At 38.7% G+C, this 16,147-nt stretch overlaps 2 protein-coding genes and 1 long non-coding RNA gene across 4 annotated transcripts; 2 read left to right on the top strand and 1 right to left on the bottom strand.

Moving 5' to 3' along the window:
• The first annotated feature begins 188 nt into the window (after positions 1–188).
• Positions 189–5,271, top strand: LOC664199 (kielin/chordin-like protein). Its single transcript, XM_970212.4, has 5 exons — positions 189–348; positions 2,436–2,586; positions 2,840–3,220; positions 4,762–4,940; positions 5,002–5,271. The coding sequence occupies exons 2-5, from the start codon at positions 2,442–2,444 to the stop codon at positions 5,110–5,112; spliced, it is 816 nt and encodes a 271-aa protein (XP_975305.2). The 5' UTR covers positions 189–348; positions 2,436–2,441; the 3' UTR covers positions 5,113–5,271.
• An 800-nt stretch (positions 5,272–6,071) lies between these two features.
• On the bottom strand, positions 6,072–13,416 carry LOC103312680 (uncharacterized). Of its 2 annotated transcripts, XM_008193959.3 has the most exons (5): positions 12,783–13,416; positions 12,606–12,697; positions 6,725–9,203; positions 6,491–6,621; positions 6,072–6,357 (listed from the first exon to the last, which is right to left on the bottom strand). In XM_008193959.3, the coding sequence occupies exons 2-5, from the start codon at positions 12,618–12,620 to the stop codon at positions 6,277–6,279; spliced, it is 2,706 nt and encodes a 901-aa protein (XP_008192181.1). In that variant the 5' UTR covers positions 12,621–12,697; positions 12,783–13,416; the 3' UTR covers positions 6,072–6,276. The 2 variants fall into 2 exon arrangements, with proteins under 2 accessions (XP_008192181.1, XP_015834946.1); XM_015979460.2 differs by lacking the exon at positions 12,783–13,416 and having other exon boundaries at positions 12,606–12,716.
• Positions 13,417–14,735: 1,319 nt separating this feature from the next.
• On the top strand, positions 14,736–15,689 carry LOC135267072 (uncharacterized). Its single transcript, XR_010335330.1, has 2 exons — positions 14,736–15,361; positions 15,408–15,689. It is a non-coding gene; the product is annotated as an uncharacterized LOC135267072 (long non-coding RNA).
• Positions 15,690–16,147: the final 458 nt, after the last annotated feature.

The raw sequence follows: 16,147 nt of genomic DNA, 5'->3' as shown, positions 1-16,147 counted from the left end.
GTCTGAAATCAATTTTTGCCCAAAAAAGCAACTATTTGTTCGAAAAACAGAGGTTTGCGACCTTTGCGGCCAGGAAGTTTTGATGGCTTTCCTTCGGGACTTGATCCACTCATCTAGATCAAGTTTATCAGAAGTTACTTCTGCTTGTTTAAAGCGTTATAGGTCGATATATGAAGATAGAGACTGCGCGGCTGCGAGTTTCGCGTGCTATTGGTCAAGTTAACATTCACACAGAGACCATCTGCTGGTTGGGGGTTCACAAGAGATCAGTTGTATCGAGAATTTGGTGACGTCGTCATGCACACTTGCTACACAACCCTCTATTAACAACAACAACTACGACTTTATGTAAGTACCACATGAACCGCGAATGCTTTGCCGAGATAAGAAAGACGTCAATGCCCTATTTTTACGACCAAATCGTAAATAAACTGATTTCTGTATTTTTTTTCCGGAAAAATTATAAACAATCTTGAATGCTTTAAATAGAACAGACATGCACTTTTCTAATTTATGAAGCATTTTAACGAAAGCACCATGCAAGGGGTTGTAAATATTTTAAAACCCGAATCACGTCCCGTGTCTTTCACAAATTTGTAAATAAGCCTCGTAATACCAAACAATTAACGAAGTAAATTTACAGAATTTAATTTAATAAAATTCTGCAGTTACAAATGAGTTATTTCGCAACATTTGCTGGTCAGACACCGAGTAGAACACCTGTTTTCTACAGAAATAATAATTTTCCACCACGTTTTATGTTTCGAATTATTGGTGTTTTTGCTAAAGACCTGTTTTATTTTAATTGCGTTGGGTAATAAAATTCACCCTGCAACTGTCTATACGATTACAGTAAAGGGTATTATTTTGTAATTAAATTGGTCGGAGAATTTATGGAAATGTTCTGTTTAAATTAGACCTAATAAGCCCTTCCAAGTGGATTTTATGTCATTGTTGGGAAATATTTAGAAATTGAGTTATTTTATCCAATGTCAGCATTTGAAAGGGTGGCGTATGCACACTTTATCAATGTTTTATCTCTAATAAAATTCAGTTATGGTTTCCGTAGACCCTTTGTCTACTTTATTTGAGTTTCCGAATATTTAGAAAGCAAATATTGATACAAAATTGGGGACTCGAAGAATGGAAAGTCATTTATCAAATTGTTGCCTAAAGCATGCAATATTCGTAAAATAAAGACAAACTTCGGAGCTGGCTCCAGATTTTTAAAAATGTATTTTTACGGAGGTAAGTTAAATAAGCGTTATTTCTTGTTTTATTTATTTTAAAACAACATACTAGCGCATTACAAGCAGTTCAGCAAAATAAAATCTTGACTGAATAAGGAGGTGCATATTTGATATCCATAGGGAATTTCCCAAACATTTTCGAGCTCATTTTTTGGCAACATAATTTTCATCGAACCGCCTGCGATCTGGTTAGCATTTTATTTAAATTGCTGTTTTATTTTCTTATTAAATGATTTGGTAAACAATCGGATATTGGCTTATCACCTTGTTTACGAAAGCTAATTCCAACTCACCGACTGTTTGCATAATTACGGGCTTTATACTGTCATAACATACATTAATACATTATATTATAATAATACATCATAATTGGACATTGTTAAAAAAATCAAATTCTTTTATCTTCGGAACAAATGTTTAAGTTTACAAGCAATGTAGAAAATGTTTAAATATTCCCTGAGCCACTTTTGTGGTATTAAATTTTTATCTCCATCGCGGGCATAAACGTCACGAAACTTTATGTGCATACTGTTCAAGAGTGTAAAATATCGATGCCTTAGATAATGTTCATACAAAAATAGCTTATGTAGTCGTAAAATCCATTTTCGCTTTAAACTTGATGAAAGGTTTAATTTTGCGCTCCACATTTTTCCCGGAATTAATTATTAATTCAACTATTGTTGGTTGGCGGGCATTTAAGCATAATTTTTGTGAAATTGTTATAAAACTTTGCCGGTGGCCTCATAAATTCCCAATTAATATTTCACCCTTTCATTTCACGAAAATTGATGAAACTTCCCAAACTAATTTTCTAAGAATTAGGTCCTGTAATGGGTATATCAAATTTAATTTTCTTGTTTGACGATTCCACAAACGGAAATTTAATACTGTTGAAATAATTGAAACACCATTTAGAAAGACGATTCCATTTCATTTCATGATCAAACACAAATTGATTAAGCGATAAAAGTGTGCAAATGGCCCAACCGGTTATTTAATGACTGAAAGCATGAAATAATGGCTTCGCTTCCGTCATTTTTATTGCGTTAATGCAAGACTTTAATAGTCGATTCGCTGCAGATAACTTCCTTTACTGTTCCGAGAACGAAACAATATTGAAATCTAATTGTAATGATTTGTATGCAGAGGCCGTGCAATTTTTTCTACAACAACATTTAATTTTAGTGAAATATGGGACGGCTTTTATTGACAGCGTGGCTCGCTATGAGCTATTGTCTCCCGGGATTAACCACTGCATCGCATCCTCGGGAAAACGAATTGGACAGCCACGAGACCCACCCCATCAACCCCAAATCGCCGGCGAGCGTTTTACACGGTAAGGGATCAATTTACACTGTTCGAACCCAGTCTTCATTTTCGGCACTGTGGCGATGCTGTCTCCAGTCAAACACTTCTTGCAACGAAATATTCATCTCTGTGTAACGGCACCGATAAATTAGGGAGGCTTACGCTCTCCCCTTTTTATTCGGGAGCCAGCTTTGCCTTTATCGAAATTGGTAGCAGTGTTTGGGAGTAGTTTAGTTCGGAGTTGAGATTGTGAGATTTCCTGCACGTGTATATCCTTTCAGATGAAGTGGATATCCTTAAACTGATGAATGTATCGGCTAAAGATCAGGGTGTGTCTTTAGTCGAAGGCCCGATAACCAATTTCCCTGCTTACAAATTCCGCCTTCCTTACGGAAACGTACCCTTACCAAACTCAACAGTTGTTACAACTGCCATGAATAGTCCCGAAGGATTCACCGTCGTCTTCCTCTATCGGCAACAGAAAAACAACTTGGGTACGCTCATTTCGGTTAACTCGCCGGGAAGACTCACGCCTTGGTTTCAGTTAAATGCCAACTCGAAAATGGCGCTCCTCATGCTGAAATATAGAATTGAAGGATCGCCGAAACTGAGACAAATGGATTGGGAATTGCCGAAACACCATCGCAAATCACCTCTAGCCGGTAAGTCTTTTGTTAATGCAGTAGCTGTGTGGGGAGTAGAGGTCGAGGACGCGCCGATAAATCTCTTAGCCGACGCTGGGAAGGAATTTAATGTAGTGTGGTTTAGTGTTTGGATAGGGCGTGCTATTAGCGTAAAAGCATCTTAAAAGCCCCGCGTATTTATGCAAATATGGACAAGCGATGAAAAGATCGGCTCGTTCCCTACTAAATCTGAATATTTTTGCTATTTGTTGCCTCTGATCCTGCCCACCCCAGCACGTAAATAGAAGCGATGAATACAGAAACCTTCATTAACAGACAATGATCTAAGCGGATTTACATTCAGAGGGTCAAAATACGGCCCCACTTTTCTGATGAAGGACACCCGCCATAAACAATTTTCTTATTTTGTCTTTGTCTCCCCAACATTCCCCATTTATTATTTATCACATTCCCTGTTCGATCGGCAATAAAGCCAAAGGAAAAAATATGGGCACATAAAAGACATTCGGGAATTTCGCAGCCATAAATCCTTGTAACCCAAGGCAACACAATAATACAATTTTTGGTGAAAATTAATTAAAAAATGGTATTGGTTTGCAAAAGAAATTCAGTCACCTTCGTTTTAATTAAACGTTAGTGTTATTCGGATTTTTTGCGAAAATTGTTTTCGCCGTTTACCCGCAACCTTCGACCGTAACCAGCGCAGAATTAAATGAGACGGAATCAAAAGCAGATTAGGAAAATACGCTGATTGATGCCGAGATTTGTCTGAAGTTTTTCCATTCTGCGATCGCATCAAGTGCCAAATGTTTATTGCAATTTGTGTAATATTGGTTCGTTCGAAGGTCACATTTGCATTTTTATGTAATACAGTCGGTCAATAAATTGGCCGGGATTAGGGGAACCTGGAAAAAATTCGAAAGCGTGTATTGTTATTTAATTTTGTTTTTCCATGGTATTGCGGGTTTTAAACGGTTTAATGCAAACACAAGAGAATGCATAATTCATATGAAAGGCCGTGGATCCGAGTCGAATCGAAACGGATACAGAGGGCAGGAAATCGAATCGCGCTCTGCAAACGGAGGAAATTGCGAATATAAAATATAGACACGTTTATTTTCTTTGTTACAAGACGGATGAACAGATTAAAAGTAAATAAACACGAATAGCAGTTTCGCGAATTTAAGTTTTGTCAAGCTTTCACGAGAGATAATACAGTTAATTAAAAGTTGAATCCGACAAATTGTCACTAATGGCGGAACTTGAAAGCTTCTAATTTTCCCCGAATTTATTATAATACAATTACAACTTCCCTGCGAAATTTGTTTTTTTGCTGGAAATTGGCGGATAATTACGGTGCAGGTGTTGCCCTAAGTAAATAAAATTCCATACTCGGGCAAGCGTAAACCGATCGAGGGGGTGAAACGGTTCAAGTTTCCCTCTGCGAAAGTTATTTCGGTCCATTGTTTATTTTTCGTGTTTGATCAAAGTTAGTTTGTTAACTATACGTGCGCTTAGTCTTTTTCCTTTATTTACCCTCCCGTTTTCGTTGATTGCAGCTTGGACGTGGCTCTCAGTCAGTGTGGATTTTACCACTGGCATCGTCCGACTCGATCTTGATTGTCAGCCCAGTCGCTTCGAATCTCTCACTCCCGGAAATGACCAGAGCCATATCAGCATCCCACAGGACGCTCTTGTTTATTTCAGACAGGAGCCAGGCAGAAAGAAGAAGTTTCTGGTGGGTTTATCGATAAGTTACAGCGTAGCGGCGGAGTTTAATGCGCCGTACTTTGTTACAGGGATCTATGCAAGTCGCTAAAGTTCTTCCTTACGTTCAGCAACAACGGCTCTGGACTTGTGTCGAGATCTCCTCAAATCTGGCCCCGGAATTACGTAAACCACTTTTGTAAATTCGAGACTATTGTTGCACGAAATTGTGATATTAGAACCTCAACGCCTACGAATCTGGCAACTTATTTTAAAATGGAGACATAGTGTTACTGTTTATTTATTATGGAATGATAATAACTACATATTGTATCATAACGAATAAAATAATCCATAATACACATTCTTGTCTTTATTACCTTCCCGTTCCCGAAACCATAATTACACGAAAAAAAATTAAGCCACAATATAGTAATTTTTTTGGAGTCAGAAACTTGTTCTTACATCAATTACGTCCCTAGAGAAGAAAATTTTTGGACATCTTATCGAACTTTGATCCTTGGGGTGTTATAAAATCTCAGACGATGTCAGACAGAGAGGTCATATATTTTAGATCTTATTGAACAAGACAAACTCTTATTTCAGAGATCGAGGACAAAATTGTATTGTTGGTTGTATTGCAAGCAAGGTAGATGCGCTCTCGAATAATAAATAATAATACGTATATTAAATTTCGGTTCAATAATTTCACTGCTTCAGTAATTACGGAAATACATTTCACTCGTGTATAATTCTCACTAGTTTTGAACAATACGAAGATATTTAATTTTCAAATACCGAAATATTTTAGGCAAGACATCTGCAGACAAACCACAGTAATAGTGAAGCAATAGGTATTTACGTAAATATTATTTTTCTTCTTCACGAAAATTTGGATTTAAATTTTTGATTTGCCAAAAAATAATATCGAGTAAAAAAAAGATAAGAGTCAATAATGCATTTTAAGAGTACTTCTGAATGAAGAAAATGTTCATCTGACTCAAAAATTTCACTTAGCATTTTGCTAGAAGCCAAAACAGTGTTTAAAAGCCGCTAAATTCTCACCTGACGTGCTAAAAGCACTGGCCATTTTAATATTCTTATTTATTTATAAAATTTAAGTTCCGAAACCATTGGCTTGCGGGGGAATAAAAAATCATCGTTCGCTATCTCATACTTTATTCAAAAATATAAATAAAAATATAATACATTAGTATAAATTAAAACCTCTTACAAGAACGTAAAATACTCAAGGCTATAGTTGTACTCGTACAAACGCTGGAAGTCCTGCACTTTTACTTACATTTAACTTGCACTTAAATTACGGTTTATTGCACTGTTTTTGTGGTCATTTAGTTATCCGACTTTCACGACAGCTTCTTCTTCACTTCCAGTTTGTCCTTTTCCGCGACTGTGGCTTGTGTCACAACATTCACGACAGTCACCACCTATAAAAAGTTGAATTAGAATAACAAATCTTGATAATTGCTGAAAAATAGGTCATGCTATCTTAATTACAAAATCTCCGTGAGAAAATTTTAATTTGAAGAGAAAACAACGTGATTAATCGCAAGGACGTACTCTCGAATGTCCTGAAATCGTCTGTACTGTTGAATTGGGGGGCGGTGTGTATGCAGAGAGGTCCATCAAGCCAAGCAGCGGGTGTTTAGACGTCGGCGGCTTGAGCGTTGTAGTCGTTTGCAAATTGTTAACTGTGGGCAAGATTAGAGACTTAAAATCGTATTAGAAACCAAGATGTTGAAGAAAGTTGAGTCAAGAGTGAAATTTTGGGCGAAGTTGCGTAACAATACTCACTCAAATGCGGCCACTCGCTGAAAACAACAGTCAAGGGACTGGCATTTTGATTCAGTCTTTCTCTACTTTCCTTGTCTTCGGGATCAACCCGGACCATGAATTTTGGGGTTGGGACAACCGTTTTGTTCATTTGTACTCTCGGGGGGTGGCTCCAGGCCGTCACAGGGGTGGTAGCGCCAGAATCGTACGGTTGGGGTGTCACTATGTAGACCTTTTCCTTCGTAATGGGCGACACCGTAACACTTGCGGTGTCCCAAGACGGTTTCAGCGTCGTAGTTGGAACTTCGGTTGTTGTTTCTTTGTAAATTAAATTGGTTTCGATGTCGTCCTCAAGCTTGGTTTCTTTCTTACTGGAACCGGCTTGTTCGTGATCAAAAGCAATGGTCGTAGTTTCACTGTAAGCCTGAGTCGTGAAATACTCATCTGGGATTTTTTTCGACGGCACAAATTTCGCACTTGTACTACTTTTCTCGTCTCGTTGCCTGGCCTTAGAGTAGGCTTGTTGGGTCCAATCGTCGATGTTGTTTTGCAAAGAAATCACATCAAAGGGTAGATTTTCGGAAGGGTAGAACTCTTTTGTGTCCTTTAATAAGTCCCTAATGTTGTACACTTGAGTTGTCGGAGGTGTGAACGCAGTAGCGGTCACTTTTTTTGACTCCGCTAGGTTGAAATCACCCAGGAATTTCGACCAAACTTCTTCTGTTGTTGAAGGTGGAGAATAGACCGGCAGAAGGGTGGTGTAAGGTCTCGATGGTACCATTCTGCCCACATTCTTATCAAACGGAACCGGTTTCTTTTGACTAACATACGGAACAATGATTTGTATCTGCTTCGGTTTTTTCGTTGTTGAAGATACGGGTTGTAACCACGTCGTTGGCCCTATTGGAGAATTGGGCCATCGTGGTTGCCAGTTACTATAATCCATGGTTGGAGGCGGTGTAAAAGTGTTATTAGATCTTGCGGTTTCTTGAGCGAACAAAAGTTGTTTGATGATATCAGAATTTATAATATTTTGGCCCTCGGATCTAAACTGTGATTGTTTATTTTGGTCCGGGAGGTGATTTTCTTGGAACGTCACATTGACAGCACTTGCAGCAGCATGAGTGTCTTCTACTACGATAGGATTTTCGCTCAATTTCCCCGAATTATCACTATAAAAACCCCCAGGTTTAACGTCACTATTTTCCACAGGAGCTACATTTTTTTCTAAATTTTCTTCAACAAGTTCTGTATTTTTAACAGAAACCTCTACCAAAGGCGACTGAATGACATTAATCGGGTGTTCAATCGAAGCTAAATAGTCAGCAACTTTAATACTAGGTAGCACTTGAACATTGTCATGTGCTTTCACTTCATAATTTTCCCCTTGTTGTGGAACACTATCGTGGAAATTTTGGGCATTATGGATGGGTAGAACAGGTCCAGGACTTAAATTAGGTAAAGGCAATGGTATGTTGGACGACAATGGCAATTGTTCAACCGGTGGTAAATATTCCTCTCTGATTGGATAATCAGCGTTGGGTCCTGATACAGGAGCCCCGTAACTATCAGAAGGTGGAGGCGGTGGGGGCGGCAAGTCGAAACCTTGACTTGATACCGTTGGTAACGAATGGTAACTACCACTCAATGGGGGCGGTAGCATCCCAATCGGGACATAATTGTTGAAAACTGGTTTCAAATGAGTAACTGGAGGCGGTCTCAAATGTTGCATGGAAAGTCCAAAATGGTCATTATTAGGCTTAGGCCTGAAAATCGGAGCCCCATATTGGGGTGATGGAGGCTTGAAGTGGGAGGGAGGAGGTCCATACTGTGACTGCGGGGGTGAAATTTGGGTCAATTTAGTTGGGGGAGGTGGCCCATATTGGGGTCGGGGAGGAGGTCCGTATTGCGACTGTAATTTAATTGGGGGCCCATATTGTGGAGAAGGGGGAGGACCGTGGGATTGGGACGCAGACGGAGGTCCATATTGGGCAGAGGGAGGACTTCCATATTGTGGTGAAGGAGGAGGTCCGTGTGACTGGGCCGAAGGCGGAGGTCCATATTGGGCAGAGGGAGGAGGTCCATATTGTGGGGAAGGAGGGGGTCCATATTGCGGGGAAGGTGGCCCATAGTGGGTCGGGGGCGGCCTCAAATCTTCCAGATGACTAGAGGGGGGTACAAAGTTAATTAGGGTGTTATGCCCCACACTGGATGCGATCGGGATCCAGGGGGCTTTGTTGCAGGGGTTGCATCCAGTTTGGCTTTGGTATGGCTGTGGAGGTAAGTATTGAGGGCCACTGTGATGGCCTTCCGCAGGTACTGAGTCTTTCGAAGGGAAAAACCAACTGCTTAGTTTTGAAAGAAAGGAAGGTTCCTCTTTTTTATAAGGAGCGGATTTTTGGAGCAGGAGTTTGTCGGGAGGTTTGAGAGAAATTGTTCGATCCTCGGCTTCTTCGGCTGACACATAAACGTTGTATGTGAGGAGTAGCAAGTAAATTATCTGGAAAAAAATAACAATACTGGTGTTGATTGAAAAATAATTACGATTTAATTAGGAAAAGTGTTGAAGTGTATTAACGCGTGTAGGCCGTTTTAATGGTGAAAGCCCAGGTAAAGAATGAGGTTGAAGTTAACTTTTATCAAATAATTGTACACAATGATGTCACTGAGGAGTTACGGGTCGTAGGGTTATTGGTACTTCAAAATTAAATCCATTGTTACGATTATAACAATCACTAGTTTAACGATGGCGTATTTGTTTTCAAATCGTAAAAATCCCATCGTTGTTGGGTAGATAATGTTTTTCTAGTCAGTGGAAGTGAAGAGAGTCAACCGGATTGAATCAAATGGCAATAGTTATGCCTTTATAAGCCAAGTCATCCGCATTTCCATTATAGTAACACGGAAAACTAATTCTAGAAGTCGTTGTTAAAGGCCTTTAACAGTTTCACTTTCAAGAGCACAACCGATACAACAATTTGCGTGACTTTATTCGGTTAGCTGGAGAATTCCCACGTAAACTTTCTGTGTACACGGACCAAAAAAGCGAATAGTCGGATGGGACACGTATTTTAGCATACACATAACACAGTTATAATGCGATTTCCTTTCCCATTCAAGAGCTTCTCAGTTAAAAACTTTCTTCGGCTGTGAGGATAACCCTGAACCACACAATGAAGAACTACTTCGCACATGCAAGTGGGTCATCTTATTAATATCGCCATCTGTTATGCGGTAATTTATTATGTTGTTTAAGTGTAATATTTAGAAGGAAGGCGAAATTAGCGCTTTGGTGACAATTAACGAACAGTGTGTTCGAAGCCACATTTTTGAGAGCTGTCTCTTGTCAATTAATGCAAAGCCACGTCCTTTATGTTAATTAGTGTGCATTTGTCGGTAAAATAAAAGCGAGAACGTTCCCACATCTATTTAGTACACGACTACTGGAGGATCATAAGTCACAAGACGTTCTCCATTACGACGCTCCTTTTACTTCCTAAATGCAAATTAATTACATTTCGATGCGTCTAAATCGCATCATTTTCTCAATTCGCGTGTTCGCATTTCAAGCCAATTTCCAAGTAATGTGTTTTATGAAAAAAACGTGACTTTCACTTTACATAACCGGGAATCTCCACCAAAGGTCCCCATCGATTACCCCAATTTATCCGAAATGCCAGTAAATTACAGATTCGCTGATAGGTAATTAGTTGTTAACTTCGCGGTCCGCCGCACAATTACCATGAGCAGTCACTGAAAAATTGCTCCTAATAAAATTCGACACGGTGCTACTTTTATGAAAATCCACAACATTTAGCTGGAATGCGGAAAATCCATAAAACGAGTTTTCACTCTTCATCGAACTGGTTTGACCGATTAAGGACATATTTACTATTTTCCGTGACAATCAAGTGAAAACGATAAATGACTTCCTGGGAGTTTGGAGACACTTTTATATGTAAATTCGGTTTGGCAAATGAACCGCAATTTTTTATTTACTCGCAATATTCAGATTTCTCTGACCTTATTTGTGGAGCGTGCCTATAGCATTATTTATAGACGGCAAAGAAAATGCAATTTAAATTTTTTGAATCGGAGTAGAAACATCGAACTTGTTTTGGCGAAAGAATCCCGCATTTATTCTGATAATAAAGCCATGAGTTTCATCCGAGACAGCAAAATGTTTTTCATATAAACTTTTATTACTTGTCTTTATAACCTCGATTGGATCTTATCGACGAGCAGTTAAAGAAATAGAAAGTCGGTTAAGAGGAGGCTTTTTGGATTTTTATTTACCATAATCTCAGAATTATGTCATTATGAATTTTTACACAAACGCACTAAATAGGAAAGCTCATGCATGCCACCAAGACATAAACCTTTACACTGCTTTGTTATTAGATGAGTTCCACTGATCTATTTCATAAAAGTAATGGCCATAACTCTAAAAATGTTTACATAAAGCGTCACCTTTATGCCTGCTCTAGAATCCGAACAATTCAAACTCGACTAAAGACGATCGCGAATTGTGTATAAATTTGCAAATATTTCGCTTATTTACATAAATAAATGAGAGAAAATTCTGTTATTTGTATGTAAAACAGGACTCGTTCGTTACTCGGCAGTGTTATTACACTTTACTCAAACTTTACAAAGGTCTTTAATATTTTTAAAATAAACACGCGAGCCACTTCAGTAAAAGTGTTACACAAGCTTGAACAAATAAACTCTTTGAAAACAGGAGCAGGTTCACGAAATGTCAACTGAGCTTGCAATTACATTCGAAGCTTTATGTTCAATCTAATCTACTTATTGCAGACCCTCATCACTGTCACAAATGGAACATACCTTGATTTATCGGTATTTTTGACACACAACATGAAACACTTTCGTTTGATTTAAAAACAATGATAAATGCACTGCGGTTTTGTTTCGACAGTGACATCAATTTTGCATTTCATTTTGCGTAAATATTTTCCCATTTTATTATTTGCTGTGGCAATATCTGATATGACGCAGATTACAATACAAATACCTCAAAGCCAAACACAAATGTATTAAAAAAGGAGAAAAGCAATAATTCACATTGTCAAAACAAACTACGTATGGGGTTTAATTGATTAGTTGAAGGGCTCTAAGGGTGATTTATCTAGCTTATTAGAACCCTTCCACATATCTGTCTTTGATGGATTAGAGTGCGTTTGGTGGTAGCAATTAGTTTTACCACAAACTGTTATTAGATATTCTACTTTTTACAAATTGTGGCAACCGCAGAATTTTCCCAAATTATAAAAAGTGATAGTTGGGACGTGTTTATCACAATGTTTTCTTAACGTTAACCTGCATATGCTTGAACTAGAATAGAACACAAAAAGAAAATAACCGTTAACAGAGAAAGTACTAAAAATAAACCGCTGTGAAGACAGGGAAAAAAAACAGTCTGAAAAGAGGATGAAATAGAAATTAGCTAATTAATTAACGAAAACAAAAACAAGGATTCAGTGGAGAAAACCTCTCGCTAGTTAGCTTAACGAAGAAGCGTAAAAAGTGATTAGGATTTTTGAATAATCGTTGTTTGTGCAGCGAATTATTCGTGACCCAAGCCACATTGACCGACCACCGTATTGGAGTTGTCATTAATCTCCAGCAGCTCGCTTCCGATGCCATAAATCAAGCGACAAATTGAATTATGAAAACGCGTCTGTACCGATAATTGTCGAGTGTCAATAAGAAAAATTGCATTTACGGTGGGTGTGAACCCCAGTGAATCGTGCCACAAAAAGTGGATCACCCATTGTTTTAAAATTTACTCAAACGAACAATACAGAATAAAATATATTTATTCTTTGTATGGAGACGCTCCAAACCACAACATGACACAGAATCGAAACAAATCACTCACCTTGTATCTAGCCATAATAAGTCGATCAATTCCGGATATGGCACATGTTCCGGTGGTCCGGCGCGGGTTCTACTCTGAGCCTTCCGGTGGGTCTGCAAAAGTCGCCAATTAAGCAGCCACCAATTAGCGCCGAAATGGAGTTTTTCTAGAGCATGAAAATTGCTTGTTAATACTGACCGCAGCTGCGATAATCCGAAGGAAACATTAGAACACTGATCACACAAAGACACTAATCAGACACCGAGTCTTCAGCGAGCACGCCGGCGATGGGAGAAAGCATGCGGATGATCGCCGGAAGAACAAATGAAATGGGAGTTTGGGTGACCGTGTTATACCGGCTCTCTCGACGGCCAAATAACCATGATGAAGATGGGCGAGGGTATTTTATACCAGTGACCCATATCAGCCCACTCTTACCTGGGTGGTGGCGCGACAGGGGATGGCCAAATTCACTCTCGAGCACTGACCACTGGGGCAAGGAATGCACGGAAAAGTGCTTTATTGCGTGCCTGGTATGTCGAGATTGTTTCCAACATTTATCTTCTGGGGACGACAGCTTCGATTGGGACGTTACGCATTGTTCTGGCATGTTCAATTTACCAGAGGATACGGCCCAGGATTTATTTTGTTAATCTAATTTTACAGCCAACTTACGGACGGATAGTTCAACATTGTTCCCAACTCGGACCAATTAAAGAAAATTCAATTCCGGACGCATTTTTTAAATTACTTGCAAACTTACGCGATTAAACTCTAGCCGGCCGAGCTGCCCGACCAGAAACTTTTTCAGGGGACACATTCTTCACAAATTCCGCCCCTTACTTTGAAATGCCAACGAAATAGATTTCATAAACAATATTGGAGCGTGTAATAAGAATATCCCGATGTATTTACTTAAGCTCTAATTGATAATTTAAATTTTAAATTAAAATAAAAATAGAAATTAAAAAAAAAATAAAAATTTTAAAATAAATTTAAGTGCCCCTGGGAGTGAGTAGTCCAAACCTTTGGAAAATAAAAAAAATGTTTTTTTTTTTGGAAAAAAGCTTTTATTTTTTCTATTAGAGAAAAATATTTTTGCTTACGAATTAAGATTTTAAAAGGACTAGGCACACTTCTTATGGGAATTTAAGGACCACTCAAATTGGAATTTTTTTATATCAATCGATGCATCTCAAAAAGCTGAACAAATCATATCATTGCGCCAAACCTGTAGCTTGATTAGGAAAGCCAGAAATCGCGATTGAATTTAAATTATTCCTATTGTTGGAGATATTAACTTCTGTCCGCTTAAATCCCTATTTCCATAAAAGTGTCTGTTCCCTATACCTGACCCCCAATCTAGTAATTGTAGTAATACCGCAGTCTTGTAAATCTCGAAGATTTACAAGCTCTTTGTACTCACCGAAAAGCCGCCCCAATGCTTTTCTTATGGGACATATCTTCACTTTGATTGCAATTTCCCGCGTTCCTAATTAAGCTACACGTTTGGCGCAATGATATGATTTGTTCAGTTTTTTGTGACGCATCGATTGATATAAAAATTACTCAATTTGAGTGGTCCTTAAATTCCCATAAGAAGTGTGCACACAAATTACGTAAGTATGCAAAATTTCAATTCATTGGGACAACGAGAACTCTTTCAAGTGTGGCTCCAAAAATATGGAACAGACAACAAAGCAAGTAAAAAAAGCTTTTAATTAGCATACATAGCAATCGGAAAGAGGATTATTATAATCTGATCACTGAAAAGTATGCTTTCTAAATCCGAAACCGTGCCCTATTCTGCGTTTCCCAATTCTGTCACGGATGATAAAGAGATGTGACGTGACGTCATCAATTATTACTTATCTTTGCGAGGGGAAGTTTGAGAAAGATGTAAACTGTCTCCTAAATAATTCATTCCCGATTTTTCGGAAACTGGGATAATTCGTAAACCTTGTCACAAATTTGTTTTTTACGAAATTGCTTTGTTCACTTGTTGAGTGAAATCGAAAATTGTGCAGCTATTGTTGTTTGAAGTAAACTAGCCTCAATAAAAATCTATTCCAGTCGTTAAGTTTAATCAGTTGATGCAACAATGAACGTAATGTTATTCTAATAATAACAATTTTCAGTCGTTCTGAAGATTACTTCATAAACGAAGCACAACCTTATTAATGTTTGTTTGGATTGAACAATGGCTATCTTGTAGGTGTTTGGTGAGATCAAGGCCAGGGTTCTACTAAGCTATTATTTGTAGTTGATAGATCTGATTCGCACCTGTTACTCGTCCATTGACGCGTTATTACAGCTCTTAGATAAGCAAAACAAAACATCTTGGTCCTTACCATCAGCCAAAAGAATTAGAAAGTGCTTTTGGCCGAAATACTCATCTTTTATTCAATTAGTCAATGAAGCAAGCGTCCAAACATTTCGTTCAAATAAGTAAACGACGGGAAGAGTTGTGTGGTCAAGCGAGCTTTGAATACAGATTTGGGCAATTAAAAAGTGGGTGAACTAGTGAAAATACAATAAGGTGTGTTACGTTCGAGCACATTGTTATGCAGACGTTCTCGGAAGAGCGCACGATGCATAAATTGCTCGGGGGTGGAATTGGATCAGTTCTAAAAATAAGAGTTTTCTGCATTGAGTCACTCTTGAGCAATAATCGCTTATCTAAATTAGCAAACAAATATTCACTTGCAACAAAAATATCATTTATTCGTCATGTGCAAGTGGCTGTGGCGACGCTCCTCTGCGAAATCCTCCTACGGGTGAGTGTCGATAATTTCCCAATTTGTTGATTGAGTTTGGGTTTAGGGTGAGATCGCACGGATCCCGCAAATCCAGCGTGGCTGATATTTCCGGGATGGAGGAGGAAGCCAAGGTGGAATCCCCCTCGGAGTCGTACAGAGTGATGAAGGACAACTAGAGGCGAAATAATGTTACTGTTACAATGAAAAGCGTTGTCGTTGGTGGCGAAATGTAATCACGCGCACGTTATTTGCTTTACATAAAAGAGAAACGACAGTTCCCGATTTCCATCGCATGAAATTGTAGTCACATATTCGTAGTTTGTACAAAATAAATATGTAAAAGCACCGTCGTTTTCTAAACTAATAAATCTGTGCGTTTAGTTGGTATGAATCGACAGCTGGTTTCTGACGCATTGTCGAGCCGCTTTTCTCGTACATTTTCCTTCAGCCGAATCGAAAGCGAATCCTTTCGGACATGTCACTCCGATTGGTTCCGGCTCGTTGCGGAAACAAATGTAAAACTGGCGACAACTGTTCGGATTTTCGAAACTACCTTCTTGTTGGCAGACAAAATTTTTGAAATTTTCGGGCTCCGTAGTGGTTTCTGGGCCACCTCCTGCCGAACAATGCTCGCAATGTTCGCAGCGCTTGCGGAAATTCCTCTCGTTGCATTTGCAATTGCAGTTGCATTTCGGTTTGGCCAACTTTGCATTCTCGCGGAATTGGTCCTCCATTTTCTCGTCGTTTAATTTACGGATTTTTCGAAGTTTTTGCTCCAGGTTTCTCTTGAGCAGTTTAATTAAA

Source organism: Tribolium castaneum, chromosome 9 (genome assembly GCF_031307605.1).
Source record: "Tribolium castaneum strain GA2 chromosome 9, icTriCast1.1, whole genome shotgun sequence".
Taxonomy (NCBI): domain Eukaryota; kingdom Metazoa; phylum Arthropoda; class Insecta; order Coleoptera; family Tenebrionidae; genus Tribolium; species Tribolium castaneum.
The sequence above is the reverse complement of the archived record's forward strand: the minus strand, read 5'-3'. Positions and strand labels throughout refer to the sequence as shown.

What these genes read in the sequence shown, in the direction of transcription:
- LOC664199 (XM_970212.4), top strand. Translation starts at nt 2,442, where the DNA reads ATGGGACGGCTTTTATTGACAGCGTGGCTCGCTATGAGCTATTGTCTC. An exon ending in TCGCAAATCACCTCTAGCCG is followed by an intron (nt 3,221 to 4,761) that starts GTAAGTCTTTTG and finishes CGTTGATTGCAG; the next exon opens with CTTGGACGTGGCTCTCAGTC. An exon ending in GCAGAAAGAAGAAGTTTCTG is followed by an intron (nt 4,941 to 5,001) that starts GTGGGTTTATCG and finishes ACTTTGTTACAG; the next exon opens with GGATCTATGCAAGTCGCTAA.
- LOC103312680 (XM_008193959.3), bottom strand. An exon ending in CAGCGAGTGGCCGCATTTGA is followed by an intron (nt 6,622 to 6,724) that starts GTGAGTATTGTT and finishes TCTTGCCCACAG; the next exon opens with TTAACAATTTGCAAACGACT. An exon ending in CGATTTCAGGACATTCGAGA is followed by an intron (nt 6,358 to 6,490) that starts GTACGTCCTTGC and finishes AACTTTTTATAG; the next exon opens with GTGGTGACTGTCGTGAATGT.